The sequence below is a fragment of the Rhamphochromis sp. 'chilingali' genome, assembly GCF_963969265.1.
Source record: "Rhamphochromis sp. 'chilingali' genome assembly, chromosome: 17".
NCBI classification, from domain to species: Eukaryota; Metazoa; Chordata; class Actinopteri; order Cichliformes; family Cichlidae; genus Rhamphochromis; species Rhamphochromis sp. 'chilingali'.
The window spans coordinates 10,058,540-10,077,967 of NC_137944.1; the positions used below are offsets into that span (position 1 = coordinate 10,058,540).

General features: G+C 41.4%; 1 protein-coding gene across 3 annotated transcripts in view; it reads right to left on the reverse strand.

Moving 5' to 3' along the window:
• LOC308384655 (receptor-type tyrosine-protein phosphatase U-like) overlaps positions 1–19,428 on the reverse strand; it is a 259,383-nt gene that overhangs the window by 70,996 nt on the left and 168,959 nt on the right. For all 3 annotated transcript variants that reach the window (XM_080863197.1, XM_080863196.1, XM_080863195.1), the window contains exons 8-10: positions 15,258–15,578; positions 10,574–10,683; positions 824–1,025 (exon numbers count right to left, since the gene is read on the reverse strand). In XM_080863197.1, the coding sequence (XP_080719323.1) occupies positions 824–1,025; positions 10,574–10,683; positions 15,258–15,578 (633 nt within the window). The remainder of the gene's footprint in view (positions 1–823; positions 1,026–10,573; positions 10,684–15,257; positions 15,579–19,428) is intronic.

Genomic DNA, 19,428 nt, shown 5'->3' on the forward strand with positions numbered 1-19,428 from the left:
GTAATTTGACAGAAGAAAATGTCTTTTTGTTTTGCTGTTCGGATTAACATAATCAGATCATTTTAACAAGAAGAAGCCTGAAACATTATTAAAGCCTGCATCAGGAGATTTTATACAGATACATCTCCAGAAAGAAGGAAAACGCAATAACTGCAGACCTTTTGAGGAAGCTTTATTTCCTTTAACTGCTTTTGTGTGGATTCCTGAATGAATCTAAATCATCCACACACTCCATTTACCCCCCACTTGCTGTATGAGGGAGACACAACAATAGCAAGTGATGTTTCATCAGAGTAAACACCATTAGTGAAAATGGCCTGCAGACACCAATCAGGGGGGGAGTGTTTCACAATCCCCACAGACAGAACAGAATCTTGAGATCCATAGCGGTAACCTCTTCCCTGACAAACACCGCTTCTCTAATTTCTGAACAGCTGCGTGTCCTTTGAATGGAAAACGCAGGCCGCGGTGATGTGAACAAAGCTGTTTTCACCCAAACCATTCAAGCTGAACATTTGTACTTGGCTATAATTTGCGCTGCTGTTATTCTATCAAACTAAGCCAGTGTGCATCTGAAAGGTGTACAGAATGAAAATAATTTGTACAGTTTAAAATTAAATGTGCAATTCAACCAAAGCTCTTCAAAGGGAGGGAATTACATATCATGACATAGTCTCCTATCATTAAAAAAAACATGTTTTTTTTTCTTTAGACTTGTCCTGTTACAGCCACTGAAAATCTGAATTTATCATTAAATACCAGTCAAGAGAAAATCTCTTACGCACATGTAGACACACATACAGCAGTCAGTGCAAAGACTCACCAGAAATGTTGGTGGTGATCTCAGTGAGTGCAGTCTGGCCAAAGCCCTTGGCAGTTCTGGCCCGGACAGACACCAGGTAGGTGGTTCCAGGATGGAGGCCGGAGAACATGTGGTAGGTCTCATTTCTCAGCTTGGACACTGTACGGCGAGGACCTGGCACATTAATACCTGGATCTGATGACTCAATACTCTGGTAACTGATCTGAAAATAGAGTAAATGAAGATACTGTATTAAAATGGTCCAAACCTTATCTAATCTAATCCAGACCTGTGCAAGTCTGTTCTTGCTTTTCTACCAGAAAGGTTCAGGCTCTTTTTGATCTTTTTAACAGGATATGATGTTCTTTTCATGCTTTATCCCCCTTGTGACCCTGAACTGGATAAGCAATTAAGAGAAGGGATAATAATGTAAGCATATTAATATACCACTATGACAACTCATAGCAATTAAGACGGAGCATGTAAGCCTGGGGGAAAATGGTGTGATCGATCCACTATCAAGTAATTTCACCTAAAAATAGAAGTGATGACAAATAAAGCTTAGTTGATCACAAAACCCACTAAGCTTGTCATTTTGTGGTTTCAGAATCAGAATCAGAATACTTTATTGATCCCTGGGGGAAATTATTTTTTGTTACAGTGCTCCATTTTAAACCAACATTAAGACAAGACAGACAATACGCTAACTAAGAATAGTACAATATATACATATATATACATACATACATACATACATAAGTCACTTATAAATAAATATTTGGAAAAGAAACATGTGTAGTTGTAGCAGCAAACAGTGTGTTAAGTGGATGCGTTGTACAGGGAGATGGCCACAGGCAGGAATGATTTCCTGTGTCGTTCAGTGGTGCTTTTCGGTAATCTCAGTCTCTCACTGAACGAGCTCCTGTGACTGACCAACATGTCATGGAGTGGGTGGGAGGTGTTATCCAACATTGTCTTTATCTTGGACAGCATCCGCCTCTCCGACACCACCTTGAGGGAGTCCAGCTCCATCCCCACAACATTGCTGGCCTTACGGATCAGTTTATTAAGTCTGTTGGCATCTGCGACCCTCAGCCTGCTCCCCCAGCATGCAACAGCATAGAGGATCGCACTGGCCACCACAGACTCATAGAAAATCCTCAGCGAAATTCCATCAGTGAATCGCAAACTATGAAACTTCTTAGATACACTAATATGCAAAAGTCTTGAGACACCCCTCATTTTGTTATATGAGACTTTTTCGTCTTGATGCATTCTCAATCATCCAGGTAAGTAAATCTCCAAAAGTTGATTCTGTTCATCTGGACGTAGCGTTTTGTGGGAGAAACGTTTCGTCACTCATCCAAGTGACTTCTTCAGTCTCAGCTGACTGCAGGTTTCCCCAATCTTATAAACAGTACATTTGCATAATGACTGAAACCAGCCCACTGAAGGAACAATGGGCTGGGAGGTCAGTTCATTAATCTTAATTATGCAAATTCTCATGACCACTGATCAACAACCACTGATCAAAGACCACTGATCAATGGCCACGAGTACCATTCACAGAGAGTTGGGGAATGGCTGCAATCACAGCATTGTAAGATGGCGAAAGATGTACCCTTAGGCCCCTTCCTCGATTCAGAGATGGTCTTTCCCTTTTCACGTAAATGGCCTCCTTTACTCTGCGCTCAAACCAGCGTTCCTCCCTGTCCAGGATGTGTACATCCTCATCCTTGAAAGAGTGTCCACTGGCCTGTAGGTGTAAATAGACTGCAGAGTCCTGGCCTGACGAGGTAGCTCTTCTGTGTTGTGCCATCCGCTTCACCAGAGGTTGTTTGGTTTCCCCGATGTATAAATCCTGGCAATCCTCCTGGCACTTAACAGCGTACACTATGTTACTCTGTTTGTGTCGGGGACCCAATCCTTGGGGTGGACCAATTTTTGGCGCAGCGTGTTTTGGGGTTTAAAAGCCACAGAGACCCGGTGTTTAGAAAAAATGCGTCTCAACTGCTCCGATACTCCTGACACATACGGGATCACTACAGGTTTTCGCTTAGGCAGCAGTTGTCCTTCTTTGCTGGATTGGCTGGAGCTTTCTTTTGGCGCCATCCCAGCTTTGACAAACGTCCAGCTGGGATAACCACTCCCCCATTACTGATGGAAATCGCACAGTCTAAGAAGGCCAACTTGCCATTTTTCATATCCTCCCTGGTGAACGTGATGTGTTGGTCCACCGAGTTAATGTGATCCGTAAAATGTGGAACGTCCTGAGACCTGATTTTCACCCAGGTGACATCCACATATCTGAACCAATGGCTTGGTGGTGTTCCAGGGTAGGACAGCAAAGCCCTCTTTTCTACTTCTTCCATGTACAAATTGGCCACGATGGGTGAAACTGGGGAGCCCATGGCACACCCATGTTTCTGCCTGTAGAACTGACCCTTGTATGAGAAGTAGGTGGAATGAAGACACAGTTCCAAAAGCAAACACACTTGGTCGATGCTGAAAGTGGTCCTGTTGTTGAGGTTGGTGTCATCCTGTAATCTCTTACGCACTACCTCCAACGCTTGGGATGCAAGTGAAGAGAGATGTAACGTCATATGAGACCATGGTTTCATCTGCTTCCATAATGACGTCTCTCACCTTCTCAACAAAATCCAAAGTGTTCTGGACGTGGTGTTCAGAGCTGCCTACCTGGTAGAGGATTGAAGCCAAAAACTCGGAGATGTTATAGGTGACGGAATTGATCATGCAGACAATCGGTCTTAAAGGTGCACCCTGTTTATGTATCTTCAGTAAACCATACAGACTTTGTGTAGACTCCCCTGAGTACAACCTGTGGTATGAGGTCCGGTCAATAGCCTTGTCTTGGTCTAACTGCTTCAGACCAGACAATCTATCACCCTCTTCCTGTAACCACCTCCTGGGTCTCCTTTCAGGGGCTCATAAGCATTTTCATCCCTGAGTAGTGACAAAACCAGCCTTCAGTGGGTTGGTTTCGGTCATTATGCAAATCTACTGTTTAGAATATTGGAGAACCTGCAGTCAGCAGAGACTGAAGAAGTCACTTGGATGAGTGATGTAGCGTTTCTCCCACAAAATGCTACATCCAGATGAACAGAATCAACTTTTGGAGATGAGACTTTTTCATTTTTTTCAAGTGGTCTTGAGAAACTTTTTTCCAGGCCTTTAGAAAGTCTTTCTCAGAGGAAAGACTTCAGAGGAATGTTCTTTTAAAAAAAAAAATTGTTCAGCCTCTTAATATCGACCTACGAATCATTTAAGCATTAAAAATGCACCTAATTCAAAGGATGAACTAGTACAGTCAATACAGACAACTTAGAAAAGAACCACTTTTACATTTTGACACATTTTGTTACAAATCCTTTCCCACAAAAACACATAATTTGTTCCAATTTCTTTAGAGACATCTATGAAAAATGCCAAAGATAACACAGTGTGACAGGCATACAATAGTATTTTTGTCCCAATAAGATGATTCCCAAAGAGCTGTTAGCCAAACTCCAGTGTGCCCTTAAAAAAACTGAGGAAACAGAACAAGTGGAGGACAAAAGAAGAAGGGGCTGTACCTACAGCAGGCAAACGTGAAAGCCATGACCTTAAGAAGAAGGAACAAAACAGCAAAGACCCAACACAGGACCTGATGCATGTATCTGTTCGCTGTCAGGCTGTGCGTGATTATACAAAACACAGATTTTCAAGCTCAAAAACCTTTTTTTGCTGGGCCCCCCTTTGTTTTACAAGAAAAATGTTCGCGCACTAACACATCTTCCAACCACACACCCATATTTTGCTCCATTGCCGTTTAATTTCACACCTCAAACATTTAGTAAACAAGTAAGTAAATACAAGTAATCTGCAATAAATTACAGGTAGTAAGAAAATAAACTACTAACTTTTTTACACTACCTGCACACCTACAGGGGTATTTTTGAAAACGCAGCTGTTTCATCCACATGTAAACGGCATTTGCAATCACCGAAAACGGAGATTTTTTAAAACTCCTTTTTTGTGTTTATGTGTGGGCGAGGAATACAGAGTTCGTCACGCAACATCAAAGGTATGTGCCTATTTTTATGTCACGCTGTGCGCCACGTTATTGTTTATGTGAGATGAATTGTAGAATGGCAGATATTCAGATTAGCAGTATTTTGTCTCTATCTTCAGGTTTTACACGCTTATATACACACACACTTACTGTCCCTCTATTTAGAAAGGCAGAGGCGTCACGGTGTGATTATTTTACGTGTTTTTTTTTTCCTGTGTAATAATATTCAACATTGCTATCAATACATTTTTCAAAAAATGCCTCTCTGTGGAAATTGGTTTAAAAACATAAACAGCTGTGGGATACTGTTTGTCCGGGATTTGAACCGGGGGAACAAATCGTGGCAGGATCAGCCTGATGTTATTTGTATCCCACTGTAACTTTACTGTATAAAGAGCTAACATCTCCAAAATGTCAGGAGTAGTTAGTCATTACAAGAAGTGTTTGTGAACTAAAAAGAATGTGGGATACTGTTTGTCTGTGATTTGGAGAGCCCAGCGCTGCTCCCGACGCAGGGAAGTCCAATTCTGTAGGGGAGACCTACCTCGGCACTTGTGCAGGTGAAGCCAAAGGGAAGATATGCTTCACCATATTTTCTAGTCTTTGGCTTAGAATGAAGTTGGTTTGGAAACATATTCAGCGATGCTTCATCTCCTGCTTTGCGTTTGTGTGGGATCCCTGTAAAAAAAACCTGTCCATTATGCTGGCAGTGTCTAAGCTTGTTTTTTTGCTTTTTTTCCCCTTTTCATACCGCGCCCCCCTGCAATGGGGGAGCGGCCCCACACTTTGGGAAGGTCTGCATGTATGTTTGCACATGTTTCAATAAACTGCTCTATTGCCCATTTTCCTAGCAACATGCAAAGAAATGTGGAGTGGCAGAAGAATTAACTACTAAGTACTGTAATTCCCATGATATTTGAAAACTCTGATGTGCCAGAGAAACACTCGAGAAATAAGAAGCGTTATAAGTTAGCTAGTTAAAGTTAGTTTTAAGCCTCTAGGGAGCATGAATATCTAATGTCTGGAACACAGGAAAGATTTATAGACCCACATACTGTTGGATGCAAAATTAAAAATGAATGTGACACATAACAGCTTTGCAGTTATGACATTTACATAACATTTTTACATAACAGTTGGATTTTTAGCTGCTGTTAAGCAAGTGTTCATATAAGGGAAAAGCGGTGTGGCAGTGATAACATTCCTAGGTCAGACCAGATCAGACCGTATAAGCTCATACAGCTTGTCTGATATTCTTTACAGAATCCTTAGCTTGTTACTCACACGGGTAAAAGATTAAATTTAGATGGCATTTTATTTGAAATCCTTCTCACAGAAATGCCTCTCAATTAATCTTAAGGCTACAGCAAAAAGATGTCGACTCACGGTGCAGGTCTAATAAATCTTGTGCTAAAGTTAGCCACAGATAATCAGGTAGACTTAGTGTCATATCTACGTTCTATAGCACTCGCAGGCTGATTTTACACAGCATTCAGGATTAGGGTAAAAACCAGAGAAAAATAACACATACTAAAGATGACAAGTATGAATTAAAAGCAGTATGAGGTTGTTTCCTTGTTGCTGTTTGATGAATGTGTGTAAGTCTGTAAATCAAGAGACATAAAACTGAGGAACTCAGGTTGGCTGTAAAAGAGCCTCTTCCTTCTACCTGACAGTATCTTGACACTGAAATGTTAACACTTTACCTCGGGGCAGTTGGCAGTACAACCCAAAGCTCTAGTGATGCGTCGGTCACGAACGAAATGGCTCTTAGAGCCAGATCTTTGACGTTAACGCAGTGTTGGAAACTCCTCAGTAAGGAAAATCGCTATTGGCTGTCCTAAAAGTCGCTAGAAGTCGCTAAATGATGTCATTGCCTAATTTGCATAATTGGTCATGCTAATATAATTGTAACCTACGTTGTTGGAGAGAGAAATAACATTGTGGAAGAGACATAAAGTGAGTAAAAAACGTCCTAAATGCAGTTAGAGTTTATTTAGAACTACAAATAAAATTTATTTTAGCAGTTATTGTTTTTTTTAATGTCACAATTCCAACCCTGCTCCTTTATCCAGGCTTGTACCAGCAAAAGTGACCCGAAATAGGCACTCTGGTGGAGTTACTTTGTGTGTGAGAGTGTGTGTTTATAAGTAGTTTTGTGATCCACAAAACAGCATAACAGTAAAAGAAGAACTGACTGCGTTACAGTCAGTGCGGGAGCAGCGGCTTTGCTCATGCGCGATTCATTTGCAGTTGTGACGCATAGGTGTGAACATCTGCTGCCCTGATAGCAGCTGGGGAAGGACTATCCTCCACCCGTGAGCGCTTTGGAACGGGCGAGGTACCCACGGCAGCACCCGCTGCTTGTTGAGAGTAAAAGCGATACCTGCTTTCACGTCAAAAAGTCGTCATAAATAAGTCTCCCATAACACCAGAAAAAGTCGCCGGATTTGTCGCTAGTCGTTTTTTAGAAAAAAAAGGTCGCTAAGGGGGTCTGAAAACTCGCTAAATATAGCGACAAAGTCGCTAAGTTGGCAACACTGCGTGAACGGCGCGAGCCAGCTCCTTATCGCGAGCCGTTTTTTTAAAAAAACTTCAATGAGTATTATAGTCTCTTTTCATGCTGTCTGTACGGACTGTATCTGTGGTTCTGAATTGCGGTTAAAATCAGAAAATTAGCAACAGTGCCCTCATAATAGGAAACATCTTATTGAACTAAATGTGTTTTTCTTAATTACATGTTTTTGCTAAAGCCATGCTTACGTGTTTATAGGAATTTTAATGCAACCAAGACTTTGTGGATATATAAGCAGTCGGAGCTAGAAAAAAGATATACAATTTCTTTTGGGAGAAATACCGTATTTCCCGGACTACAAAGCGCACCTGAATATTAGCCGCACAAGCTAAAATCAGGGGAAAATCCTGTTTTGTACATACATTAGCCGCACCTGACTAAAAGCCGCAGGTGTTTCAATGTTGACTTATCATATGTAAGAGAATATGCACAAAGGGAATTGTCAGGAAAGAGATGGCTGTTTGGAGACACACCCCTTTTATTAATATTTTGAAAAACAAGTTATGGGTACATATTTGCACAACTTTTTAGGTATATGTACAAGTAGCGGTAATTACAAGTACGAAACATGTACTTTGCTTCATAAATGAGTAACAAATGTAGTACATAACAATAAGCTACAGCACACCAGAAAAATAGATTCGGACTACCTTTTAGGCTCAGGTGCAGTGACACGGCTTCAACAAGAAGAAAAGTCAGTCATTCACCATCTTTCTCTTCTTCCTGCGCACTAAAACCACCAAAGTCCTCTTCTCCAGTGTCGGAAACGAACAGGCTCAGGGTGGCTTCGTCATCCACTCTCAGCTTCTTTCCTTCGTTGTCACTTACAAAACCAAAGAAATCCTCGTTGTCAGTGTCGGAGTCGAACACCCTCAGAAGGGCCGTGGCGGTGTCCTCCTCTCCATCATGCAGCAGTCCAGCCCTTCGAAATCCGTTGGTGATCGTGGATGTTTTCACACTTTTCCACGCTGTCAGATTCCACCGGTGGAGTTGAGCACAACTTGCTTTTCGCAAGTTTATTGCCGCACATCATCCACGACTCCCGCTGAATGTGTAGCGCTATTTTGAAGTTTGTTTTTCGCGCTACTTGTACGGCACTATGTTGCCTGGCGGATGGACATGTGACCAACATACCACTCTTGAACCCCGATACTGTGTGTCTGATCACATGCCCTTCCGCCAGGCAACGTAGTGCCGTACAACAGCGGAACAAACAAAACAAATCGTCTTACGATATGACGAAAATCATGGATAATCCATAGAAAAGCCGCACCTGACTAAAAGCCGCAGGGTTCAAAGATTGTGCAAAAAGTAGCGGCTTATAGCCCGACAATTATGGTAAATCAACTACTTTAGACCTCTCTACATTGAATTATACTGGTTATTAATCGCTGGCTCTCTTCCACAGCATGCCTTTCATCCCGTCTTCCTTCTCTCTCCATAACCGGTTGCGGCAGATGGCCCCGCCCCTCCCTGAGCCTGGTTCTTCTGGAGGTTTCTTCCTGTTAAAAGGGAGTTTTCCCTTCCCACTGTTGCCAAAGTGCTTACTGATAGGGGGTCATATGATTGTTGGATGTTGTTGTAGGGTCTACCTTACAATATAAAGCCCCTTGAGGTGACTGTTGTTGTGATTTGGCGCTGTATAAATGAAACTGAATTGAACCAAATCCCTCTCAAGTAAGCTCAAAAACAGTTAACATACTAGTCTCTGTGTGCATAAAGCAAGAATGAGAGAAGGCAAAGTTAAAATTAAAAACAAAACAAAAAAATACTTTTATTGATGAAAGAAAAAAGAAGTTCAATTTGCATGGATGCAAAAAGCAAATTACAGGCTTGAGGCAGTTCCATACAAAGTCACTGAATATAACCGATGACTTTTACATCACCGGATGGTATAAATGGACATTTCTGGAGGAATTTCTGCTTATTCTGTTGCTTTACGATAGTGCTTCAAAGATACAGAGATAAGAGAAATAATAAGAGTGACTGGGTGGAAATAACAGATGTGCTTCGTTTGAATGGCTAAAGTCTGCACAGATGGTGCACTGGCTGTTTGGGGAAAATTCACAAGGACTGAAAAACATTCCTGTGGTCAAATCTTCAGAAAAATTCATTTTACTGTTCTGGATATTCAACGTTCCTTTGACAAAAAATACAAAAACAAATATTGCTAGCAGTTATTTCTGAGTAAACCGCAGAGGTTTTTATTGATTTTTAGAGGGCGAGACTTCTGTGGAATCACCGAATACAATGTGAAATTCAGAACGTTAAAGGCAGCAAGAAGCAACAGTAAAGGCAGGCATTTATTGTTCTCATTTGGAGCTTTCTTATCACAAAATAAGCAATTTCTAAGCAACTGTGTAACAGCAAACAAATATATTGTTTTCACATTTTGGTTTCAGCCTCATAAATCCAGAAGTTTAAATTCACTGCACTAGCAGTTTGGAGGTTTGGGGCGAAGGCGAATCATCTGTATGCACACCAAGGTTACCGCAGCACTCGATTCTCTGCCTGGCTCCTCACTTTTCAGGCCTCTGCTTGTGAAAAGAAACTCGTTTTCTCTCCCTGACCGGTGACCATGTGTTAAGCCACAGTGGGTCTTCACATGTACTTACACAAAAAAAGCTCCGAAGCCTGTGCTACAAAGGTCTGTAGTTGATATGGGGCCATCAATAATTAATTAGAAACATTTAAAGTTGCCCCCTTGTGGAGGCATCTCTTAGGCAAATAAGTAATTAGAATGGTTGTCCCCCATGTAATTACAGCCTGAAGTCTGGGCCGCAGCTTCATTACCATATGAACATGTACAGTAAATCCTATGAACTGTGAAAAGTGAGTCCTACCTACTCCAGAAACTCAGCCTCGTGTGTGCTATCGGGGTTTAGGCAAGACACACAAAAACAGGCCTGGAGGAAATCAAAGAGGGGGAGCAGTGGAGTCTTTAAAGCCCACAGAAGAGACTTCTCATTGATCTGAGTCATTTTGCTGAAGGAGGACGAATAAAACTAGATATATACAAGGCAAAAATAACATCCGACCCCCAGTGAGGATAAGTGTGTGTTATGTGAATTCAGTTGTTGTCATTGTTGTGAACTTTTTTGCGTTAGTAATGAGGTTAGCTTACCTCATACTGTGTGATGAGACCGTTTGGCTCTATGGGTTCCTCCCACTTGAGGAATATCATGTCGTCGAGCGGGGTGAAGGTCAGGGACTCTGGAGCGATGCCGCCAGGAACTACGGCAGGAGAGAAAACAACCTTCTTTGAAACAAACAGTCCACTCGGGTCTCGAGTTAATAGACTCCTGGGCAGGCATGCCGGGGGCTAAAAACACCTTTGACAGAGTGAAAAGGCACAGGGCCAAGGAGGGATGGAGGAGGAGGACAGAGAAGGGAACACAGAGACAGAGCAGAAGGGGGTGATGAAAAGAAAACTCTGAAGCAGCTTGCTCCCAGCCCTCAGGATGAATTGAGATTCTGGCTAATACTGTCTGATAACAGAGCACCGTGTCTCAGAGGATGACAGCAGATTTTTCTTCTTTAGCACCGTACCGACAGAGAAACAGTAAAGTAATCCAACTGCCTGAGTACCCCTCTGCATGTTGTGGTTTAATGAGATGCATCTACATCTATATGTATCTTTTTTATTTATTTTTTGTGCTATATAGATATTTTTTAGGCAGGTGTTGAGCTGGCCAGTTTAGGTTCTGAGAATAAATGAATGTCCAAAGAAACCCTTTGGCATTGACAGCCACTAAAAGGGTGCTTGCTGAAAGAGTAAAGTCACATCTAGAAGTGAAAAAAAATATTCAGCACTGTGCTTTCTGGTTCTGCAGTCAGTGATGTTGAAATAGGTGATGAGAGAGCTTTAAAAAAGAACCTCTCTGCACCTACTTCCTCTGTGAGGTTAGCATTTGCTAAATGCTAAAGCTACAGTGGCAGATCTGAAAACTGCTGTTCACAAACGCTGTCGATCTAATCTGACTGAGCTGGAGCTGTTTTGCAAAGAAGAATGGGCAAAGATTTCAGGCTCTAGATGTGCAAAGCTGGTAGAGACAGACCCTAAAAGACTGGCTGCTGTAATTGCAGCAAAAGGTGGTTCTACAAAGTATTGACTCAGGGGGCTGAATAATTACACACACCCCACTTTGCAGTTATTCATTTGTAAAAAAATATTTGGAATCATGTATGATTTTCGTTCCACTTCTCACGTGTACACCACTTTGTATTGGTCTGTCAATTCCAATAAAATTGATTCATGTTTGTGGCTGTAATGTGACAAAATGTGGGAAAGTTCAAGGGGGCCGAATACTTTTGCAAGCCACTGTATGCCCTTGTTTGTATTGGCAACATTTAGGAAATGATACTGTTATATGGGGATTGAAAAGATCACATCATAGTTTGAATCCAAAGATCATGTCAGATTTGACCTCTAAGCTGACGTTTAAATTTCACATCTACGTTTCTTTCTAATTGACCCCAAAATGCTTTATTTTTACTGCACTAAAACTTTTTAAAGTACATTTAAAGAAGAAAAAACAACAGAATGAATGTGCACAAAATGCTGTTCCCTTTAAAGTAAATGCTGCCCACAGTGATCTGTCTTGGCGGGGGTCTGCTTTCTCAGAGTGCTTCTTGTTTCTTTTTAAAGTTATTTGGTAGAATGACTTTTACGCTCAGGGTTATTTTCTTGGTGCATGCCTTATTTGCTCTTCAGATTCAGTCAGCTGTCAGAAGGCTTGATGATTTGCTCGTATAATTTTAAATTCATTGGTCCATCTATGGCAGCAGGCCATCGTATTTCAAATGCAGTAAAACTTGACCAAAGTATGAAACTATCACTGTCATGTTTCACAGATGGCATCAAGTTCTAATGCTTCATCCAAAAACGTGTGTTTGGTCTCATTAAAGAACAAAAAAACAAAAACATTACTCCAACTGGATTCTCCATCAGAGGTTTAGTGAAGTGCAGATGGTCAGCAGTGTTCTCTGCAGAGAGAAGCGCTTTCCTCTCGTAAGGCTGGCATGAGTGCCATTGTTGTTACCCAGTGACTGAGCACAGTACTACACGCCTCACCCTGGAGTGATGTGATAGATTAACAGTAAAGAACCTATTAAGTCTTTTAATAAGTATAAATATAAGCTAAGTACATTTTTACTATTGTTTAAAAATCTTGTGTTTTTGGTAATGACATATGAAAGACCCACTTGACAACAACTGAAACACCACTACTATCATTTTACAGAACTCAAAACTTCAGTTATTTTTTTGTGAAAAATCTCACATTACTTTCAATAACAATAAAGTATAAGTTCTGTTTCTATCAGTTATGATGAAAATACATTTTCCCCTCCAAAAATGCACAAGCAAAGACAGCAGAGGAAAATAAGCTATCACAAAATAAACAATTATCTAATCCATTTTATATTGAAGGCTCAAAATAGTCATTTATTGTTTAGACCTCTCAGTGTGCCCCTGAGAGACCAAAACAATTGCTCATTGTCCAAAGTTATGGCTAGTATCACAGCACAAGCACTCTACCGATTTAATTGTGTACTCCTGCAAAACTGTCAGAGTAATGACTGAGTTTATGTTAAAAATAATAATAACGTAGGCAGAAAGAGAAGCTGATTATGGTGCTAAGCCAATCTGTTGTCTGGCCCCAGGTGACACCCACACCTTTATAAAGTAAAATCATTTTATTGTTGCTTTAGGAGGTACGAGGTTTTTGTCCCATGCGTTGTTCTACACAGTGTCAAATCTCCAGGCGCTACTTCGTTATTGCGGGGTGAAGTTGAGGGTGCTTCCACGCTTTAAGCCAAAAGACCCATTCTGGTTGACATCAGTGTGAATGTCTTGCTGAAAGCGACTCAAGTTCAGATATTGAAATGTACTTTAAATGAGCTCTACAGATTATTTTGTATTTAAAATGATGCGGCACTACTCCTAACTAGTACAGAAAGGGAAAAATTGTTATACCTGTGCAAACTTCCCTGCAATGGCTTCCCGACAAATACAGGATGGATTTGAATGTCTTTGTTATTTGTCTATAAAGCCATGCCTGGGTTGGCACCTGGGAACATATCAGAGCTTCTATGCTCCTACTGCACCACTGGGACTCTTAGATCCTCAGAATAACTGCTTTAACTGTTTCACGATTGAGGTTAGGGGGTAAAGAATACTGTGCTTTAGCAGCTGTGCCTCTAAAGTCCTCTCACAATAACATGTTCAGCCTCTTCTGGCACTTCAGAGAAAAAAAGAGAGATGTACATTCTTTCATTGGTCTTTCTTTGCCCTTCATGGTCTTGACAGTTGAGCATTAGGTAGTTATTTTATTTTATCATTTAATCTTAGGCCTTTTTATCCTGTTATCACTTGCTTATCTGTATTTGTGTTGATCCGAAAAAGTGCTTCAGAGGTAAATGCGATTTAATGCAATTTGATAAAAGGTTCTCAGAAATGGCTTCTTCTGTTTGTGCATCAGCTATGACTGAATTACCGAAAGCAATTCTGCAGCAATATCAAACTTCTTCGAGCTGTCTGTTTCCCTGAGAGAAAAAGCTGAAGCCGAGGAAGGCGAAGCACCACACATGAAATTCCTGCTGTATCTCTGACAGGAAAATCTCCTTCCTCCGAGCGGCAGAGACGCAGTGCGAGAAAAGCGCTACGCCAGCGTTTGATTGTCGAGCCCAACAGGAAACAGGCAGGAGGAACTGTCACCAGCTGTGGCTCAATTACTGTAGTTGTGGAGGGTGATGGCAGCTCGGGGGATGACAAGGGGATTGGGGACTGTCACACTGTCAGTCTGCCATTCAGTGGCTCAAAAAGAAAAAAACTTTCCATTGGTGCTGGCATTCAAAATATCAAGTAAAGTATTAAGAAAAAAACCCTCTAAAACAATCATAGCTTGTTTTTTCTGACACGCGTGTTTCAACTTGTCACTTTGAAACCAGTCAAATCCCACAAACAAAATCACAACACCATGCTCCTGTCTGTATGTTTTTTCTTCATTTATGTAAATGCATTTCCTCCTGCCTTCGAGAAGCAACGTGTAGGAGTCGGTAATTAGGAGCGCTGTCTGTTTGCTTCATATCTCCTCAAACGCTTTGTGTTTTTAGGTGCTGATATAATAAAGTAATGCAAATCAATAGTACATTTTACAGGCTGCTTAAATGCATTTTTAAGATGCATTAAGAAAATCCTGCCAGTTGCTCATCATCCCCTCTTACTCTCTCCACAGGGTCAAAGCTATCCCTGAGTGGCTTTCTATTACACTGAAAATCTTGCTTTCACTCCATAACAATGCGTGTTTGACCTTCTGTACTTCTACCAGCAATTTGCATTAGAATATACTTAATCTGCTGATGTACACAGGAAAATATTAATACAAAGATAAGCAAAATCATTTTACCATTTTTTCTGCCGGCCATGGCTCAAGCTGATTAATGTTCCACTGGTCTCCATTTAAAAGGCTGATCCTCCATTTACTTATGCTGATCCAGCCTATTCTGTGAGTCAGTATGTGTGTGTGTGTGTGTTTCTGTTGTTTGTTGTTACTGAATGACTAAAGGCATACATTTGTGTAAGAAGTGCACAATAATTATCTGAGCATGAAGGAGCAACTGCACATTCAAGAGGTTCTGAAGCCAGAGCTAAGTAACAATGACAATAAAGAGCTTCAGTGCATGCATAAAAAAGCATCACTGTCTCCCATAATGATGGTGCAGTTAACAAATGCAAGCCATTTCAGCAAAGCCCTGCATATGTGAGTGCGAGCATTCACAAGGCAAAAATGAAGCTGCCCACTCACTGTCTTCTTCAGTCTGAAAGGTGACCTCTCTGCTCTCCTTCTTGCCCTCTGGGTTGGCGAGCGCTAGCCGAACGTGTACCGCACGAAAGGGTGGCAGGTCTCTCAGGGTAAAGTGAGAAGTGTTGCGATCCACAGACAGGCATTCCCTGACGGTCGCGTTGTTTCCTCCACTGCCCCCTGTTGGCATTGAGTAGCGGTAGCACAGCGACAAGGTGTAGGTGTGACAGCGGGTGAGGTTGTATCCCAGTGGCTCCCACTGGAGGGTCAGCTGCCGGGGCTGGATCTCTGTGGCTGTCAGACCACGCAAGGCACGCATGGGCTCTGAAAGTGGTAAGGAGAAGGAAGTTAAAAAGCCAACACTGTGGTCACATTTACCAGTTTAAAACCCAAAAGCACAATGAAGCATTTTTTAAGTGATAGAACCAGCTGGACTAGATCTTATATTTCACATTTCTACTCTAACTGACCAGTGTGCTATGCTCATAGCTTCCCCTTGATAAACGTGTTTCATTGCGTGTAAATCATCTTCTTTTCTGTCTTTATTGTTAGTTTTGTATTTAGCTTTCCCTGCTCATGCTTCGTAACTTTACTTCCCACCCTTGTTCCTCTTTTATAATTGCCTGCCCCAGCCCTGTTGCTTTCAGTTGTGATCATTAGCTCCACCTGTTCCTCCCAGTTTACTTACAATGCACTCCTTTAACATAAGAGTTATAGCCCACTATATATTTTCCACGTGGTTCCTCGAACCATGGCATGCTGTGGTTATATATATATATATATATATATATATATATATATATATATATATATATATATATATATATATATATATATGTTCCTGTACACTATGCCGGCCACTTGGTTATGGCGTTGCATGTATGCCTTGCCTGCTAGCATCTTGCACCCTGCTGTTATGTGCTGGATTGTCTCTGGGGCATCTTTACACAGCCTGCACCTGGGGTCTTGCCTGGTGTGATAGACCCCAGCCTCTATGGATCTTGTGCTCAGAGCTTGTTCTTGTGCTGCCATGATTAGTGCCTCTGTGCTGTCTTCCAGTCCAGCTTTGTCCAGCCACTGGTAGGATTTCTGGATATCAGCCACCTCCTCTATCTGCCGGTGGTACATACCGTGCAGGGGCCTGTCCTTCCATAATGGTTCCTCGTCTCCCTCCTCTTTCTTGGGTTTCTGCTGCCTGAGGTATTCACTGAGCACTCGGTCAGTTGGGGCCATCTTCCCAATGTGTGTGTGTGTGTGTATATATATATATATATATATATATATATATATATATATATATATATATATATATATTAGGGGTGCAACGATATTCGTATCGATATTGAACCGTTCGATACAGTGCTTTCGGTTCGGTACGCATATGTATCGAACAATACAACATTTGTAATTTATTTTATCAACTTTCCTTCCGACGATGCTGTCTGTGTTGAGCGCTCAGTGAATCTGCGTTCGACTACTCCGCCTAGGCTGCACTGTCGAGCGCAGATCCACTGAGCGCTCAACACAGACAGCATAGTCAGAAGGAAGAGCGCAGGGCAAGCTAGCAAGACACATGGACCTCCCCCACCCTCATTCAGATCTGGCGTTTGGAATTATTTTGGTTTTCATGTGACGTATGACCCTGAAGGTAAGCGAGTCATGGACTAAAGTAAAACAGTATGTTGGATGTGCCATGCAATGCTCAATTACATGGGTGGGAGCTAGTGTGTTAGCGCAGTTAGCTCGTTAACGTGTTGGCCGTCTAGCCCCACACACGGGGCGATCGGCGGTAGCTTGTTAACGGAGATTTGCCGTGTTGTGACGTTAAGGTCATTTCAACGAGATTAACCTGAAAGCACTAGTGGGAACACAACGAATATGACTGCACATTTACACCGACATCATCCTAGTGCAAAGACCAAAACAACAAGCATGCTACTAACTTTAGCCGAGTCATTTACACAGCTGTTAGCACATGATTCTCCTTATGCTGCTGAGAATATAGCCCAGAAGAAGCGGATAGTATAGCTTTTATTTTGGAAAGAGACATTTCTCTGTAATAAACTCTCTTTTCCAAAGATGAGTGATTCCTCAATCAGATACAGGGCTTGCAATATCGCTAGCCCGACGTCCTGGAGCTAGCGATTTTTTTCAGTCGGGCTACCAAAATCTATCTCTGCCCTGCCCGTCGGGCTATTGTAGGAAGGAAAAATATATGTCAATGCTTTTGCATTCTTTCAGAAATGTAGCTGGGTAATTATGTCATTGGCATCTGTGAGCCACTGTCAATATGTGACATATTGAAATCGCGTTTGAATTTGCGCTTGTTTTTTTGCTTTCACTTTGCAATCGCGCGAACTGTGTATAGAGAGCGACAGCACTGATCTGTGAGTGACGATAATTTGTGCACCAATTCCTCTGACATCGTCTTATTAATCGTTAGCTTACTATGCAAACATGACAAGTGAAATCTCCCGCAGCAAGCTTAAACATGTGAGAGGTTGATCGTGCAGAGAATCGCTGAGCTTATGTGAGTGCGTGTGTAAAAGCATTTCAGTTCTGCTGAGCCAAATAAGACAGGTCAGGGTGAAGAAGTGACAGCCAAAGAAAAGCTTACCACAAAACGGAGAAGTTATGACAAATCAGACTATAAGGCAAAAAGAAAGTGCAGCTTTATGGTTTCATGGACAAAAGAATTTCTGTGGCTGCAATATGACGAGCTAAATAACCAGGGCTGCACATAAGTGGTCCGCAGGTGTGCATTCGCTGTCAAAATAAAAAACATGCACAAGGGTTAGGGTTAAATTTAAAAACTGTACTTTTGAGTTAAAATATATATTTATAATTTTAATAAATGACAAATTAAAAAGGCATGAACATTTTTTTTGTATCGAAAAAATATCGAACCGTGACACCAAAGTATCGAACCGAACCGAACCGTCAGTTTCACATCAATCTTCTCCTTCAGTCATCAGTTTTGACCCAAGGAAGTTCACAGGTGTAAGTCAGTCAAGACTAGTATTTTTTTAACTCACATAGCCTCAGGGATGTGATGGGGACACATGGATGTAAATTTGTCTGATTTACGCTGGTGCTTTTCCACACAGTGGGAAAAAGTCAGAACCAGACTCTTAAAGTGAACTCTAAAGTTGATGGGGAGCCAGTGTAACTGAATAAGCAAGAGTTTGAAATGAATAAACTTCGGAGACTTAGTCAGAAGCCTCAGCATTCTGAAGAACCTGGAGACACTACAGGGATGTTTTATTAAGACAGGTGAACAATGAATTAGAATAATCCAGACGTGATGAAATAGATGCAAGAATAATAATTTAGAGTATGACACGATGGCACTCAACTTGAGAATATTTTTAAGTCATAAAAGAAAGAGCAAACCAAAGATTAAACATGAGCGTGAGTGAGTGAACGCTGCATCAGAAGTCACCTCAAGGTTCCTGACAGAAGACGATTTAGCAAATGTGGAAATGGGACCTAGAATTTCCATTATCTAAGGTACAAATCTGTCAGGGGCAAAAAACAGGACTTCTGTTCTCTCTTCATTAAGATGGAGAAAATTGTCAGTCATCCAACTTTTACCAGAGTCTAAGCATTTATGTAGGATGTGTAGCTAAAAGAATCTTGGGGCTTAAAAGAGATATACAATTGAATTTCATCTGCAATGCAGTGATAAAAATGTATTTAAAAGTTCTGACGAGGGAACAAATATAACAGAAACAGTAAATGCCCCAAAACAGAACCCTGATGCATACCATAGGGAAGAAACGTGAAAGATGGCCTAGAAGCAGCCACGCAAAATCATCATTTGGATAATTTAGAACCACTCCAAGAAGAATTCACATAAGAAGAATAGTGTTTGTTAAATGGAGACAGCAACATTTGCTGCTGACTTTTCAAACTTACACTAAAAGGTTAGTGAAACAATGGAAGGAAAATGTAGCTGCCTTAAGAAGAAGCTTGCAAAACAACTCCGCATCGCTTGTAACACAAATGAGGTTCAGCCCTTGCAGAGAATCACATAAGAACGATAAAGCCTAATTACTGCTGTCATGTGTGAACACTGTGATTGCAGTTCTTCTCGTCCCTGTGACGCAGAACGTCCAGTTTCAAGCACAAAGAGGTTATTTCTGTCTCCAAGGTTGGCCTGAATCTCCAAGTG